This window comes from Colobus angolensis, unplaced genomic scaffold (assembly GCF_000951035.1).
Source record: "Colobus angolensis palliatus isolate OR3802 unplaced genomic scaffold, Cang.pa_1.0 Scaffold131, whole genome shotgun sequence".
Classification (NCBI taxonomy): Eukaryota; Metazoa; Chordata; class Mammalia; order Primates; family Cercopithecidae; genus Colobus; species Colobus angolensis.
The window spans coordinates 4661360-4676189 of NW_012114364.1; the positions used below are offsets into that span (position 1 = coordinate 4661360).

The window sequence follows — 14830 nt, forward strand, 5'->3', positions numbered from 1 at the left end:
TGCATGTATACATGCATATATTTACATGTGTATATGTGAATAAATAGACATTTTACAGATGTAAATATATATATATTTGCCTTGTATGATTCTTTTTACAAAATAAATTATAGAGAGACTTAATGTAGGAAATAGGAAGTTTTGTCATGTACTCTAAACTTTTCTATTCTCAGTATTTTGGGATGTGCCTCTCAGATATTCAAAGATCATCTTAAAAAAAAAAAAGCTTACATTTTTACAATGAAGAATCCCAAATTCTTAATCTTACCACACATTTCAGGCTTCCCTCCTCTTCTACAACACCTGTTGTTGCAATTGTATTTTTCTTTCTCAAGTTGTGGCAACCAAAACTGCAGACAACATTTATACTAACATGTTTTCTGTTTTACTTTAATGGCCCCATTTATGGCAGTCTTTGACTTTACTTGTCTTCAAAAGTAGCTCAGTAAGCTGGAAATTATAAAGAACTATCTGTGATAACTTTGTGGTACCATTTCTGAGAAACTAATATTCAGCCTTTACTTTTACTTGCACTGATTGAATTTTTTAAACACCATGAACATTACATTTGTGCCCCCATCCCAAAAGAGAGCACTTTCATATTGCTTCCGGTCCTATTTCTGAGATAGGATTCACTTTCATGTCTTTATTCAGGGCGCAGAGTCCTAGTCCCATCTGGATATTTTTCAAGTTCCCCAGACATCTTTAAGAATTATGACTGATCCTACCAAAAGATCAGAACAGCATATTGGCAGGTTACAGGGTATTTATGAGAATATACTAGATCATATAATGACTTTACTTTTAAGGTAGGTAGAATATAAATACATAGAGAGGCTGGGCACGGTGCATCATGCCTGTAATCCCAGCACTTTGGGAAGCCGAGGAGGGCAGATCACAAGGTCCGGAGATCGAGACCATCCTGGCTAGCACAGTGAAACCCTGTCTCTACTAAAAAAATAAAAATAAAAATAAAAATTAGCTGAGCATGGTGGCATGCCTCTGTAGTCCCAGCTACTTGGGAGGCTGAGGCAGGAGAATCGCTTGAACCTGGGAGGTGGAGGTTGCAGTGAGCAAGATCACGCCACTGCACTCCAGCCTGGGTGACAGAGCAAGACTCCATCTCAAAGGAAAAAAAAAAAAGCATGTATAGAAGGTAATAATAAATAATAGAGACTCAAAAGACTAAAATAAAGAAGGTTTGTGTTTTAGAGGTAAGCATTGGTGTTGAGTATTTTTACTTCATATTGAGATCTACTGTAAAAGTGATATTTTTAGCTTCCAACAAAATTTGCTTAGTTATAGTATAATGATTTGTTTCCTGGAGCATAATTTATGTGTTTTCAGAGGCTGAATGGTGTTTCTCTTTTGCATTTTAATTATCATTACCTGGATAATGTGATTATAAACAGGAAACAAAAATGCTTTATCATCTTTTGTCACAAATTAATATTTATGCTAAAGAAATTCTCTTGAAATGTAACCTTTGTGTTTTTTGTGCTTTCAAACCTCTTATAAAAGGTGAACCTGGAGAATATGAAACTATGTGTTTCTTTAGTCTGCACCATATCAAATACCCAGAAATTTGAAACTGTATTATCTGAGCATTTGGGAGGCAAGACCAAATTGCAGATCTAGACTAGATTAATAAATGGTAAAAGGATGCTTGATTAAAATTTGTATACTCATTCTTTAAAAAATAAAAGTAAGTGGGTATCAATGACTAATGAAAAACATAAATTATGGCTCTTCTCACTCCTTCAGCTTCATTTTAATTGTTTTAAATGAGAATCTTTGATGGCAACCTCTAATTATTTTGACATTTATGCCTTTTGACTGATAGCAGCACAGGGTAAAATGTAAAGCAATAATTGCTAAAACTAAGGAAATAATATTGTTAGTGAGATATTAAATTTTAGCCTTTACAACTTCAAATGCTTTTTCATACATGGTCTCATTTTTAAGTCTCTTTTTTTTGGTTGGATGGGTTTAAGTATTCACTAATTTATAGACAAAGTGACATTGGTAAATGTGGTTTGAAGAAGTACTCATCTGAGAGGTAAATAGAAATCTGACAACTTATCCTTTACGTTTGTCTTTCAGGTTTTACAATTGAATTACTACTCAGTTATGTCTTCCCTCACCTTTTATTTCTTGTCATCATTTCTAGTCAACGCATCTTACCCTCTGTACCATATGGTCTAAACATTTACCTAGTTATAATAATATTTACAGTTACTGATAAAAATGAGTTCTAAATGCAGGGACATGTAGGATGGAGAGAAAATTTTAAAACATTTTTAAGTGAAATTATTACTGATATTAAGTATCACCATCTGTCATAACACATGGACAGCATATTATCTACAAAAACTACTTTTTCTAGCCTGTAAAATGAATAGTTTTTATAAAGTGTTTGCAGTTTGATTCATATCAGATTCAATCAATTTGTTGAGCCATAGGAAAAGATCTTCTCAATAGAACAAACTAGCAAAGTGCATGGGAGATAGGATAGGATACAGTGGGAAAATAACTGTTTTGTTTACATGGGAAAGTGCATGTGTAAAACCTACTGGCATGAGGCTTAGAATGCCTAATGTTCCCATGGAGATCAAGAGGGCCAGCTGCATGCTAATCATGTCATACAACCTAGAAAATAGCTCTCAAATACCAACAAAGTTGCATCTGATATTTGCTAAGAGACCAGATGTTGTTACTGGTGAATAAAATAATGTTCCACAGCATGATACCTATGTTTTATTAGTGGCACCTGAGGAGAGCAGCAATTTTAGTAACTAATGGAAAGTCAATTTCTGTTTCATTTTCCTGAGTTGTGTATGTGTGTTAAGGTGCAGAGCTATGCCAAAAAGCATAATTAATAGCACAGTTATTGATTAGATCCATGTTTGCCCTTTCATAAAAACCACCTTTTTGTTTTGCATAGAGCAGTTATAATTGTTGTGCTAAAAGATGCTTCAAAATACATGTGAGTGGAATATACCTTCTATCTCTCAGCAGGTGTTCACCTACTCATTCTGAGTATTCACTCGGTTATGTCTTACTGAGCCAATGACAATTAATGTTTTTTTAAAACAACACATGAACTTAATTATTAAATTTACTATTAGTTCTTATTTATGGTGACATTTGTATCCAGTGTTCAAATATTAGTCTCGTATTGAGGTTGAATATGTTCCCAGTGTTGGGGAAAACTACTTGAAACCGATTTGTGAAAACTGTACTACAATGATATAACGATCCCTGCGTTTGCCCAAAATGCGATATAAGACAAATCTTTTAATCTAAGTTCAATTCACTGGAATTCATCCCTACGAGTTCTAGAGTTCATAACGGAAGAATTGCTCAGCTTTAAAGTGTGCCGGCGTGATCCTCAGTGAAGCGTTGCAATGAGATTCCAGTTACATTATGCCTTTGTTTCCTCTAAGCAGCTATTAGTATTTAATCATCTTAAGAAACAGAGGTCCTTATGTTAGTCTGTATTTGAGGCATATAACTACATTTTACTTTTCTTCGCACTAATTTTTGTTCTGGAAATACGTCTGAAAATGTAGTGTTGATAATGTGTGGTGCTATTAGAAAAGTTTGTATTGCATGTAATTTTGTGAAATCATGTTTTCTTTAGAAGACTAATAATGTGAGAATGGATTCCAAAAATGGCACTAATGAGGACAATTATTTTGTGGTGACTATTAAAAGACCCAAAGAAATAATGATTCAAAGATAATTTTATAAAAGCCAAAGTTACTTGTAGCTAATATATAACATACTTTTGACCAGGGACTTTTAAAGTGGATGCTATGAAGATGCAGAGTGTTTTTACACATTGTTTATTGATTTTAACTTCACTTTTTCTCTCCTTAGGGTGTGGTTAGACCCACTGGGGGATACGCTGTCATGCTAAACTGGTCAATGTCTTCCATATATGGACTTCAACCTGGAGAGGTAATCATGATTTTAAATTCACATTACATGACATTCTCTGAATAAAATATATGCATTTTATTATCTTATTTTTTAGGTGTGGTGGGCAGCTTCTGACTTAGGCTGGGTTGTTGGACATTCCTATATCTGCTATGGACCTCTTCTCCATGGGAATGCAACAGTTTTATATGAGGTAATAAAGTAAAATTAATACCACATATAGATACTATTTATTTTATTAAAACTTTTTATGAAGTAGTCCTGAGTAGGATCAGAAAAATTGGGGTGGGGCAGGGGACATTATTATTATCTTCTTCCAGTTAAAAATATAATTTCAAAAGAGAAAGGGATATGTAGGAAATATTAGCCAGTTATTTGAATTTTGTTGAACAGTCAGAATTAAATTCTGAAGAACATACAAAAACAAGCTTTATATCTATCCCTAGCAGATTTCTAGAAATTACTGGCAGACTGGTACTGATTTTAGAGTCCTAGAAAATAGTTGTCACAAGGCAAGCAATGTAGATTCACCTTTTTTATTTTCAAAGGATTCATGGATTTCCAAAGTCATGTTGTTTCAATTTTAAATAAATAACTTTCCTTGGTTTCTAATAAAGCTCTGTGTATAAGGCATAGGAATATAGACTGACCAGATTTATAGCTGAATAAATAACTGTTTAAAAATTCGATGGATATATCAGTGTCACCTAGGAAGAAGATTTCTTTGTGTGCAGAAAATTTCCTTTATATGCCTATTCCACTGACCTTTATCAATGTCTTGTATAAAGACTTAGAATAACATACCTATCAGATCTGTAGAAGATCGAAGTCTTGGAGGGATAACTAATATGGTAGTTTGCTAAATTATCTTTCAAAATGACCTTGGACTTTTGGGACAAATTTAACAAGATGGAAAAATACATAAATCTTTACAGTTTTATATTTAAATTACAAAATACAGAAATGAAATAGGGAAAACTTGGGTTGGTGTAGTTTATGTAGTCAAATCCCTGGGTATTATAGCGTCCATAACTTAAACATAAGCTGTCGGTAGGACTGTTTTTAAAAATTACTCACCATGTGCAATGATATAATCTTACTTTACTCTTCCACATTTGAAAATTTGTATTCAGTTTAACCGAGATGATAAAAAAAAATCACTAAATTACTAGAAAGCATCTGAAAGCCTGGGCGTGACGACTCATGCCTGTAATCCCAGCATTTTGGGAGGCCGAGGCGGGCAGATCACAAGGTCAGGAGTTCGAGACCATACTGACTAACACGGTGAAACTCCGTCTCTACTAAAAATACAAAAAAATAAAAATTAACTGGGTGTGGCGGTGGGCGCCTGTAATCCCAGCTACTCCGGAGACTGAGGCAGGAGTATGGCTTGAACCCGGGAGGCGGAACTTGCAGTGAGCCGAGATTGTGCCACTGCACTCCAGCCTGGGCAACAGAGCGAGACTCCACCTCAAAAAAAAAAAAAAAAAGCAAGGATCTGAAATAATGGAGTAGCATGAAAATAATGTATACAAGAAAGAGGTGGGCTGGGCACATTGGCTTACGCCCATAATCCCAGCACTTTGGGAGGCCAAGGCAAGTGGATCACTTGAGGTCAGGAGTTCGAGAGCAGCCTGCCAAATATGATGAAGCCTGGTCTCTACTAAAAATGCAAGAATTAACTGGATATGGTGCTGCATGTCTGTAATCCCAGCTACTCAGGAGGCTGAGGCAGGAGAATCACTTGAACCTGGAAGGCGGAGGTTGCAGTGAGCAGAGATTGCACCACTGCACTCCAGTCTGGGTGACAGAGTGAGATTCCATCTAAAAAAAAAAAAAAAAAGAAGGAATTAGGAATGACTAGTCTGACAAATAATACACTTAATGTGCAGATACTATAATAATATTTTGATGGTTAAAAAGTTGCTACATATAAATTATGCAGTCTTGTAATGCAGAGTTACAGAGGGTTATATTTTGGGAATAATCAGAGACAAATTTAAATGCTTGGCAGTAGAACAAATGGACAACTTCTCAAATATAAGGCTCTCTTTCACATAAGTGTTCTGTCAATACCAGACAAGGATTGTGAAGTAAAGGGAATTTTATATGTGGGGTGTGGAGAATAGTATTAAATGATTTCAGGTTAATTTGCAGTCTTAAATTTCTGCAAGTCAATGAATTTAAAAACATGAGAGGCTATTCTCAATCTTTCTGGAGTACTCCAGGCCTCATATCACTTAAAGACCATTTGTGTTCTTTCATTTTTAACTGGCTGGTTTTCTGTCTCTGAATGCTAAGAAATATTAAGGTTAACTTTGACACAAGTATTAAACCATCATATACTACTCTACACTTTTGTATCATGCTTTTATATCTTACAGACTTGATATGCTTTTGGGAATTCATATACTACTCTATGTCTTTTGTATAGTGCTTTTGTATCTTGCATACTGAATATGCATTTAGGTATTTGTAATAATTAAAACAAAACAATCTTGACAAATCATTTCATACCATTGTCTTTGTAATATAATTTTTTAAATTAAAATCATTTCTCTTGAAGTAAACAATTAAACCTCTATACTGAAATATTTATATTGAATTGTGGCATTGCTTACATAAATATGACAAAGCCAAAGATGCTAACATATTTGTGGTTGTAACTATTAAGCTGCTTTAGAATTGAGATACATACATGTTTTGCACTATCTACCATGGACTTTTATTGTTTCTCAATTTAATTTAAAACATGATATTAACACTGTGATGGAGGGTTGTTTGTTTGTCTCTATGTTGGAATGATTTGGTCAAGTAGAGTGTAGATACTCTATAAATATTTGTTGTGTGAATAACTGACTGAAGTAAGCTACAATTTAAAACCTTTTCTCTGCACTCTGGCTTGTTTTCTACAACTTATAAATGTCTTTAAGTTTCTCTGATCATAAAACCAAGTCTTTTAGACCTTTGCCTACTTCTAGCTATGCCATCAAGTTTTTTCTTTTTTCAAATCTTTCCTTTTATTTATTTAACAAACATTTGCATAACACTTATTATATGCCAGGCAATACACTACATTCTTTTTCTTTTTTCTTTTTTTTAAATTATACTTTAAGTTCTAGGGTACATGTGCATAACGTGCAGATTTGTTACATATGTATACAAATGCCATGATGGTGTGCTGCAGCCTTTAACTGGTCATTTACATTAGATATATCTCCTAATGCTATCCCTACCCCCTACCCCCGACCCCATGACAGGCCCCGGTGTGTGATGTTCCCCTTCCTGTGTCCAAGTGATCTCATTGTTCAATTCCCACCTATGAGTGAGAACATGCAGTGTTTGGTTTTCTGTCCTTGTGATAGTTTGCTGAGAACGATGGTTTCCAGCTTCATCCATGTCCCTACAAAGGACGTGAATTCATCCTTTTTTACGGCTGCACTAGCTATGCAATCTTTATTTTCTTCTCCACTAAGTTGCTTGAAAAAATATCCTGCCCACATTTCTGAACCTCGTGTTCTTTCAGTCACCTCTCATCTCACTGTAGTCTGATTTATGCTCACTTCATTTCATAAAAACTACGGCAGAAGGGGTCACCAGTGACTTCATAAGTGACAAAGTCAAAGGGTCTTCTTTAATCTGAGTTTATTTTTTCTCCTACTAGAGTTCAGCCCTGCTGACCATTCTTTTAGGTGATCCTTTCCTCTCTGTTGAGCTCCATGCCCCTTTGCTAATGTTCATGTTGTTTCTTTTATCTAGTATGACTTTCCTCCTTCTTTCCTTTCTTGGTTAACTCCTACTCTCCTTGTAGACTCTGCTTAGATGTTACCATGTCTTGAAAGTTTCCTCTCGTGATCTTGGGCTGTGTGCAGTGCCTCTTTCTGTGGTCCTGTTGCTTTCGAGCTTATGTCTGTCACTGAGCTGGCCACACTGTACTGGAATGATATGTTTATATCTAGAAGAGGCTATCATCTAGAAGAGGATAAAAGCCAGTTTCACAGCACAGTGCATAGCACACACTACACAATTAACAAATACTTGTGAAACTCTACTCCTCATTTTCTTTCTTCCATCCTGACAGCTTGTTCTTCTTTTCTTCTCTTTGTTTCTTTCACTTTGGTCCTAAACATTAGAGTTTAGCAGGATCATAGTCTTTGCTCTATTTTCTTACTCTGCTTACATTTCCTGGATAATCTCCAAGCAGTTGTATTTGAAGATCATTAATTAAATCATGGCTCCTAAATCCCCTTTTTACATCTGGCTTTCCTGATGAGTACTAACCTATTGCTAGACATCTCTGAATAGTCTGTACACATCTTATGCTCAAGATGACATGAACCAAGTTCTGTATCTCCACCCCACCCTGCAAACCATATTTCCTTCAGTGCACTCTGTGTTTCTGGTAATGTTACCTCCATTCATGCAGTAATGCAAACTGAGAATCTGTGAATGATTCTTAAGTTCATTTTCCTTGCATCTCACACTCTACTGGTCATTACATTTTGTTGAATCTAGTTATTTAGTACTTATCAAAGTGTCGTCTTTTTTCCATGCCTCTTGACATGTATTTAAGGCTGATATTCAGCTCATGCACGAATGTGTCATGTTGACTGATGTCCATTCTACATTTTGGCTTCTGATATGATTTGTGCCTATGCATTCCAGTTACATATTTCAGGTTATCATTAGATACACTCCCCTCTTAATATTAATAAAACAACAGATAGAAAATCAGTGAAGATGTGGAAAAACTTGACGTCATCAACCAACAAGATTTAATTGACATTTATAGAACACTATTCTCGACAGCAGCAGAATACATATTCTTTTTAAATGCCCACAGAATAATTACCAAGATAAACCGAAACCTGAGCTACAAAGCAAACTTCAACTAATTTAAAAATACTTGAAGTCATGCAAAGTCTATTTTAAGACCACAGTATTTTCAAACTAAAAATTACAAAGAGTTAACAGGAAAATCCCCAAACAACTGGAATCTAATCAATATACGTCTTAATAATCCATGGGTCAAACAGGAAATATCCAGGAACGCGCACACACACACACACACACACACACACGTCTGTGTATATATCTCAAACTGATTGAAAAAGAAAGTACATCATATAAAATGTCAGAGGACACAACTAAAGCAGTTCTGAGAGGGAAATTTATAGCACTGAATGGATATATTAGAAAAGAGGAAAACTCTCAAATCAGGAATATAAGCTCCTATCTCAAGATCCTAAGAAAAGAGGAACAAAATATACCTAAAACCAGGAAGGAATAATAAAGGTAAGAGCAGGAATCAATAACATTGAAAACATAAAAACATAGACAATTAATGAAACAAAAAACTAGTTCTTTGAAAAGATAAATAAAATGGACAAACCTCTATAAGCCTGGCAAAGAAAAGAGAGAGAAAATACAAATTACCAGTACCACACATGAAATAGAAGGTATCACTAACGACCTGCAGACATCAAAAGAATAATAAGGGAATACTATGAGAAACTCAACACACATAAATTTGACAACTTAGATGAAGACAAAATGGACTAATTCCTCAAAAACCATAAACTTACCAAATGAGAAATAAATTACTAGAATAGCCTTATTACTATTAAGAAAATCCAGTATGTAATTAAATAGACTCCCAATAAGAAATCTCCAGACACTGATGGTTTTACTGGAAAATTCTACCAATGTTTAAAATAGAAGAGGAGGCAGAGGTGTTTGGTTTTTCTATATCCCGTGTGCCATCTACCAATGTTTAAAGGAGAATCAACACCATTTCTATACAATCTCTTTCAGAAAGTAGAAGAGGAGGAACCTCTCTCTTAAGCATTTAATGAAGCTTGTATTGCCCTAATAACAAGTCAAAGGCAAAAAAAAAAAAAAAAAACTACAAACGCATGTCCTTCATAAACATATAGATAGATACAAGAATTCTTCACAAAATATTAGCAAATATTTTGAATTCAACAATTCAACAATATACAAAAGGAATTATACACTGTGACCAAGTGGAATTTATTCCAGAGGTACAAGGCTGCTTCAATATCTGAAAATTGATCAAGGTAATCTACCATATTAATAAGCTAAAGAAAAACTATATAATCATATTAATTGATATAGAAAAAGTTGTTTAATAAATTCACCATTCATTCATAATGAAGAACTACCAGAAAATTAGTAATTGAAAGGAACTTACTCAACCTGACAAAAGATCACCTATGAAAAAACCTGCTGCTACCTAATCATAAAAGCCTAATTGCTTCTCCTCTGTTGTTCAGAAACAAGGCAAGAATTTCCACTCTCACCCTCTATTCAACATATCTGTGGAAGTTCTAGCTCATTTAATAAAGAAGTATAGGGAGGCTGGGCGTGGTGACTCATGCCTGTAATCCCAGCACTTTGGGAGGTCGAGGAGGGTATATCATGAGGTCAGGAGTTCAAGATAAGCCTGACCAATATAGTGAAACCCCATCTCTACTAAAAATACAAAAATTAGCCAGGTGTGGTGGTACACACCTGTAGTCCCAGTTATTTGGGAGGCTGAGGCAGGAGAATCGCTTGAACTCAGGAGGTGGAGGTTGCAGTGAACCAAGATCGCAACACTGCACTCCAGCCTGGGCAACAGAGCAAGACTCCCTTAAATAAATAAATAAAAACAGAAATATAGAGGAAAAAAGGGCATACATACCAGAAGGGAAGAAATAAAATTGTCTTTATTTGCAGATGACATGACTATTTGCATAGACAATTACAGAATACACGCACACACAAATCCCATAACTAATAAGTGAGTTCAACCCAGTCTCAGGATACAAGATGAACATACAAATATTCACTGTGTTTCTGTATATCAACAATGGCCACATATGGCCATAAAGAGCATCATGAAGGATCCTTTTAGAGATGAACTGGTTTGTATCTCGACTGTATTAGTATTCTGATTGTGATAACAGATTGTAGTTTTGCAGTTTTTACACCTGGGGAAAACTGGGTAAAGGGTGCATGGGATATCTCTGCATTATTTCTTACAACTGCATGTAAATCTGCTTATTTTCCTGATAATTACCACATTTTCAAACAAATTCATAAAATTAACTCATTAAAACAAACAACAAAAACTCTTTAATCCCTTATCTCCTGAAAGCTACAACATTCTCTCTTTAAGGCCTTGTCTACACTCAGTAGCTCCAACAGCAGTTGGAGAAGATTGCAGAGTAAGTTCCTGATTAAGAAATGGAATTTCTCCAATTGCTGTCACCATCATTCCATCGCTACAGCTTTTCCTAACATCCCCAGTCATCTCTACTTTTCCAAAGCCAATGGGCATTTTCAGTCTTCACTGTGCTTGACTTCTCAGCATTTGAAAGCGTTGGCCATTTGCTCCATCCTAATCATTCTCGTTCCTTCTAAGGTACAACATGCTTCTGTCTAATGTACCACACGCCCCTGTTTCCCCGCAGTTAATCTTATGTTCGTTCTTGTCCCAGGAACATTGCCTGAAATGTATGCTACTTGTCTGTTAGATTTCAGCTGGTGTCACTTCCTCAGGGAATCCCTCCTTGACCTCTCTGATTAGGTCAAACCCCTTTATCATATCAAGTTTAGCACACTGCACTTTCCCTTGGTGGTTTCTATAAAAGTTGCAGATTCATATTAGTCTCTAGGCTCCTTTGATGTGTTTGTTTCCCACTCTTTCCTCTAACTCTACTAGGGAAGGAGTCATCTGAGTTTGTGTCCACCATCAATTCTCAGCTCCTTGCTTTAATGACATATATTCAGTGTTTGTTAAATAAATGCCTGAATGACAGTATCAGAAAGAAAACTTGACTTACACGTAAAGATTTTTTCTATCAATGAGTAAGAGTAATTTAAATTTTCTTTTTTACCACAGGACTATATGAGCAACTTATGTAAGTAAAGCTATATGTTTTATAGACAGAGATTAACTTTTATCAATGGAATTCAACATAAATACAGAGCACCTGTATTTAAGTAGGTTATTTTCTGAGAGGGAAATTTATAGCACTATATAGATACATTAGAAAAGAGGAGAACTTTCAAATCAAGAATATAAGCTCCTATCTCAAGAACCTAGGAAAAGAGGAACAAAATATACCTAAAACCAGGAAGGAATAATAAAGTTACCAAATAATAAAGGAATAAGTCACACTATATGTTTTATAGACAGAGATTTACTTTTATCAATGGAATTGAACATATTTAAATGCAGAACACCTGGCCAGCTCAGTCAGTGGAGTATGAGATGTTTAAAGTATGTAATTCTTGGAGAAAAATTGGATTGACAAGTTAAAGTATGGAAACCAATTCTGAATAATTTAGTCTTTACTTTTGAGAGGAAAAAATGAATGCTACTTCTTTAGAAATCTACTTCATTAATAGAGCACTGCTTCCAATAGATCTAACCCTATCCATGTATGAACAAGAACAGATATTTGGTAGGATGGTTTTGCCAAGGAGAAGGGATAAAACGAGCAATCTTTTCACACAGGAATGCAATGTATAAACAAATTTAGCTAGCAGCCTAGTGCGTATGTGCATGCACGTGTGTGTGATGGCAAATGGTGATTATACAGAGATATGCTCCCTGGCCTCTCTCTTCTCCAGTATTTCTCCCCTTTACCAGAATGTTATCTGCAGAATCAAAATCCAACACTGTTTCTCTAAGGCAAATAAATCTTTCTGGGTCCTGCCTTTCTCCTTATCTTTGCTGTGTACAAATGTGCAAAAGTGTGTGTTATACACATATTTCAATTTCATGATACAGTAAGCCCAGGCTTCCACAATGACAGTGGTGTGGTTAAGCAAGAAATGAGATTACTGTTCCTTGGCTAGGGTATTACATAGGTCTAAAATGGAATGTTAGTAGTTACTGTTTCACCTTAAATCTGGCCTGAGAGTAATCCATAAACTGATTGGTATAATTGGTCTTGTTATAGCAGATGTCATTTTTATGTAATAACAGTCTTTTTTTCCAGTCAAGGGATATAAGTTTTCTCTCATTTTACATTTGTTTGCATTTCACACACGGTATACATCACAGCAAGAAGCCTTTTCTTTTTTTTTTTTTTTTTCCTGAGACGGAGTCTTGCTCTGTCACCCAGGCTGGAGTGCTGTGGCCGGATCTCAGCTCACTGCAAGCTCCGCCTCCCGGGTTCACGCCATTCTCCTGCCTCAGCCTCCCAGTAGCTGGGACTACAGGCACCGCCACCTCGCCCGGCTAGTTTTTTGTAGTTTTTAGTAGAGATGGGGTTTTAAATTCTTCAGTATGTTCACTAGATTAGCCAGGGTAGATGGCCATTTGTTAATAATTCAACAATTAACTTTGAAGGTATATGCCATACTCTGCCTTCTCAGGCAATAAATTGAATTAGAGAAAGTTGAGGATTTAAAATTCTGAACTGTGGTACAGGAGTATGGTCACTGGACTAGTACTAACATATGTGTTGGTATCTTGCTCTGCCTTTATGTACCTATATGACTTAAGCAAATTAATTAAACCTCTTTGGGAGTTCATATTTTAATCATTAAAGTGAGAAGGTTGACACATACTCTCTCAATTTTCACTTTTGAGAATCTTCTTCACTTTAATTGGTTCTCTTGAATAAATATATTATTTGGTAATTTATTTTAATTTTTAACTCTGGACTTTATTCCAATTTCTTTTCATAGTTAGGGAATGCTGATTCTTTAAATATATATACTGAAGTAAACTTTCACTTTAGATCAGTGAACACTTTTAGTATTGGAGAGGAAGCATACTACTTAAGGCTGCCATGGTATGATTTCTGACACTTCTGTTTCTTAATTGGCCTCAAACAAGTTGCTTTACTGATTTCTGCCTTAGTTTTCTCAACTATAATTATCAGTAGTAATAATACCTATGGCATTCAATTGGTTAATCTGTGAAAAAATACTTAGAATATTTAGAATAATTCTCAGGATATAATCGTATAATTGGTTCTGGATATTATAAGCTATCGTTATTATTCAAAAATACAAATGTATTATTTCCTAGAATAGAATTCTAACATATAAACACTAAACATAAATTCTCCTGTAATCCAGTCACTTAAATGCTTGAATATTACTCCACATTTCTTCTTTCAAAGTCTGTTTGTCCTCATAACATTAAATCATTCAAATCAGAGCACTAGAGGCAGCTCCCTTTGGAGCCCATTAATTCTCTCAGCACCAAGAAAAAAAAATCAGCACACAGGGATGTGTTGATCCAGCTACTACCAATTTTGAAGAATGAGCAGAAGATGTAGAAGAAAACTTGGTGGTCTCTCCCCTTGCAGATCTGTCCTTCAAACTTAGGACTTGTGAGTTAAATAAAAGTGAACTCAAAAGTTTTAATCAGCAAATAACACAGAGAATTTCCTGACTCGCCATTACCAAGCATTTAAATGTTTCACTTCTATTTTTTTGATGGGCATTATCATTATTAGTTTTTCAACCTTGCATAAATATTCAAAAACTTTATAGTATTCAGCTTGATAATCTCTTATTGAATGCTTTTTTCTGAAATTTACAGACAAAAGGGAGAGTTTAGATAACCCTAACGTCACAGGATCCTTGGGGTGTCGCTTTTCCAGCTGGAAGCCTCTGCAGCTGGTGATGCCTTTGTCTGAGTTTTACTTGGGCCTGCTGGGCTCACTCTGCCCACTTGTCCTGGCAGGCTGTGCTCAGCTTGACCTACTGGCCTGGATCCCATGCCAAAGAGTTTGTCACAGCCCTGGCTTGGGGAGCCCCCAGATCTAGGCTGCCCAAAGGGCCACAGCTCTTCTCTCCTTGTCATCCACAACATGACAAGCAGGGACAGGGGGCCGTGTTTCAGTCCTGTTTGTGC

At 35.6% G+C, this 14830-nt stretch overlaps 1 protein-coding gene across 1 annotated transcript in view; it reads left to right on the plus strand.

Moving 5' to 3' along the window:
* ACSS3 (acyl-CoA synthetase short-chain family member 3) overlaps window positions 1-14830 on the plus strand; it is a 171857-nt gene that overhangs the window by 64307 nt on the left and 92720 nt on the right. The window contains exons 6-7 of the mRNA XM_011934117.1: window positions 3883-3963; window positions 4040-4135. Of these exons, the coding sequence (XP_011789507.1) occupies window positions 3883-3963; window positions 4040-4135 (177 nt within the window). The remainder of the gene's footprint in view (window positions 1-3882; window positions 3964-4039; window positions 4136-14830) is intronic.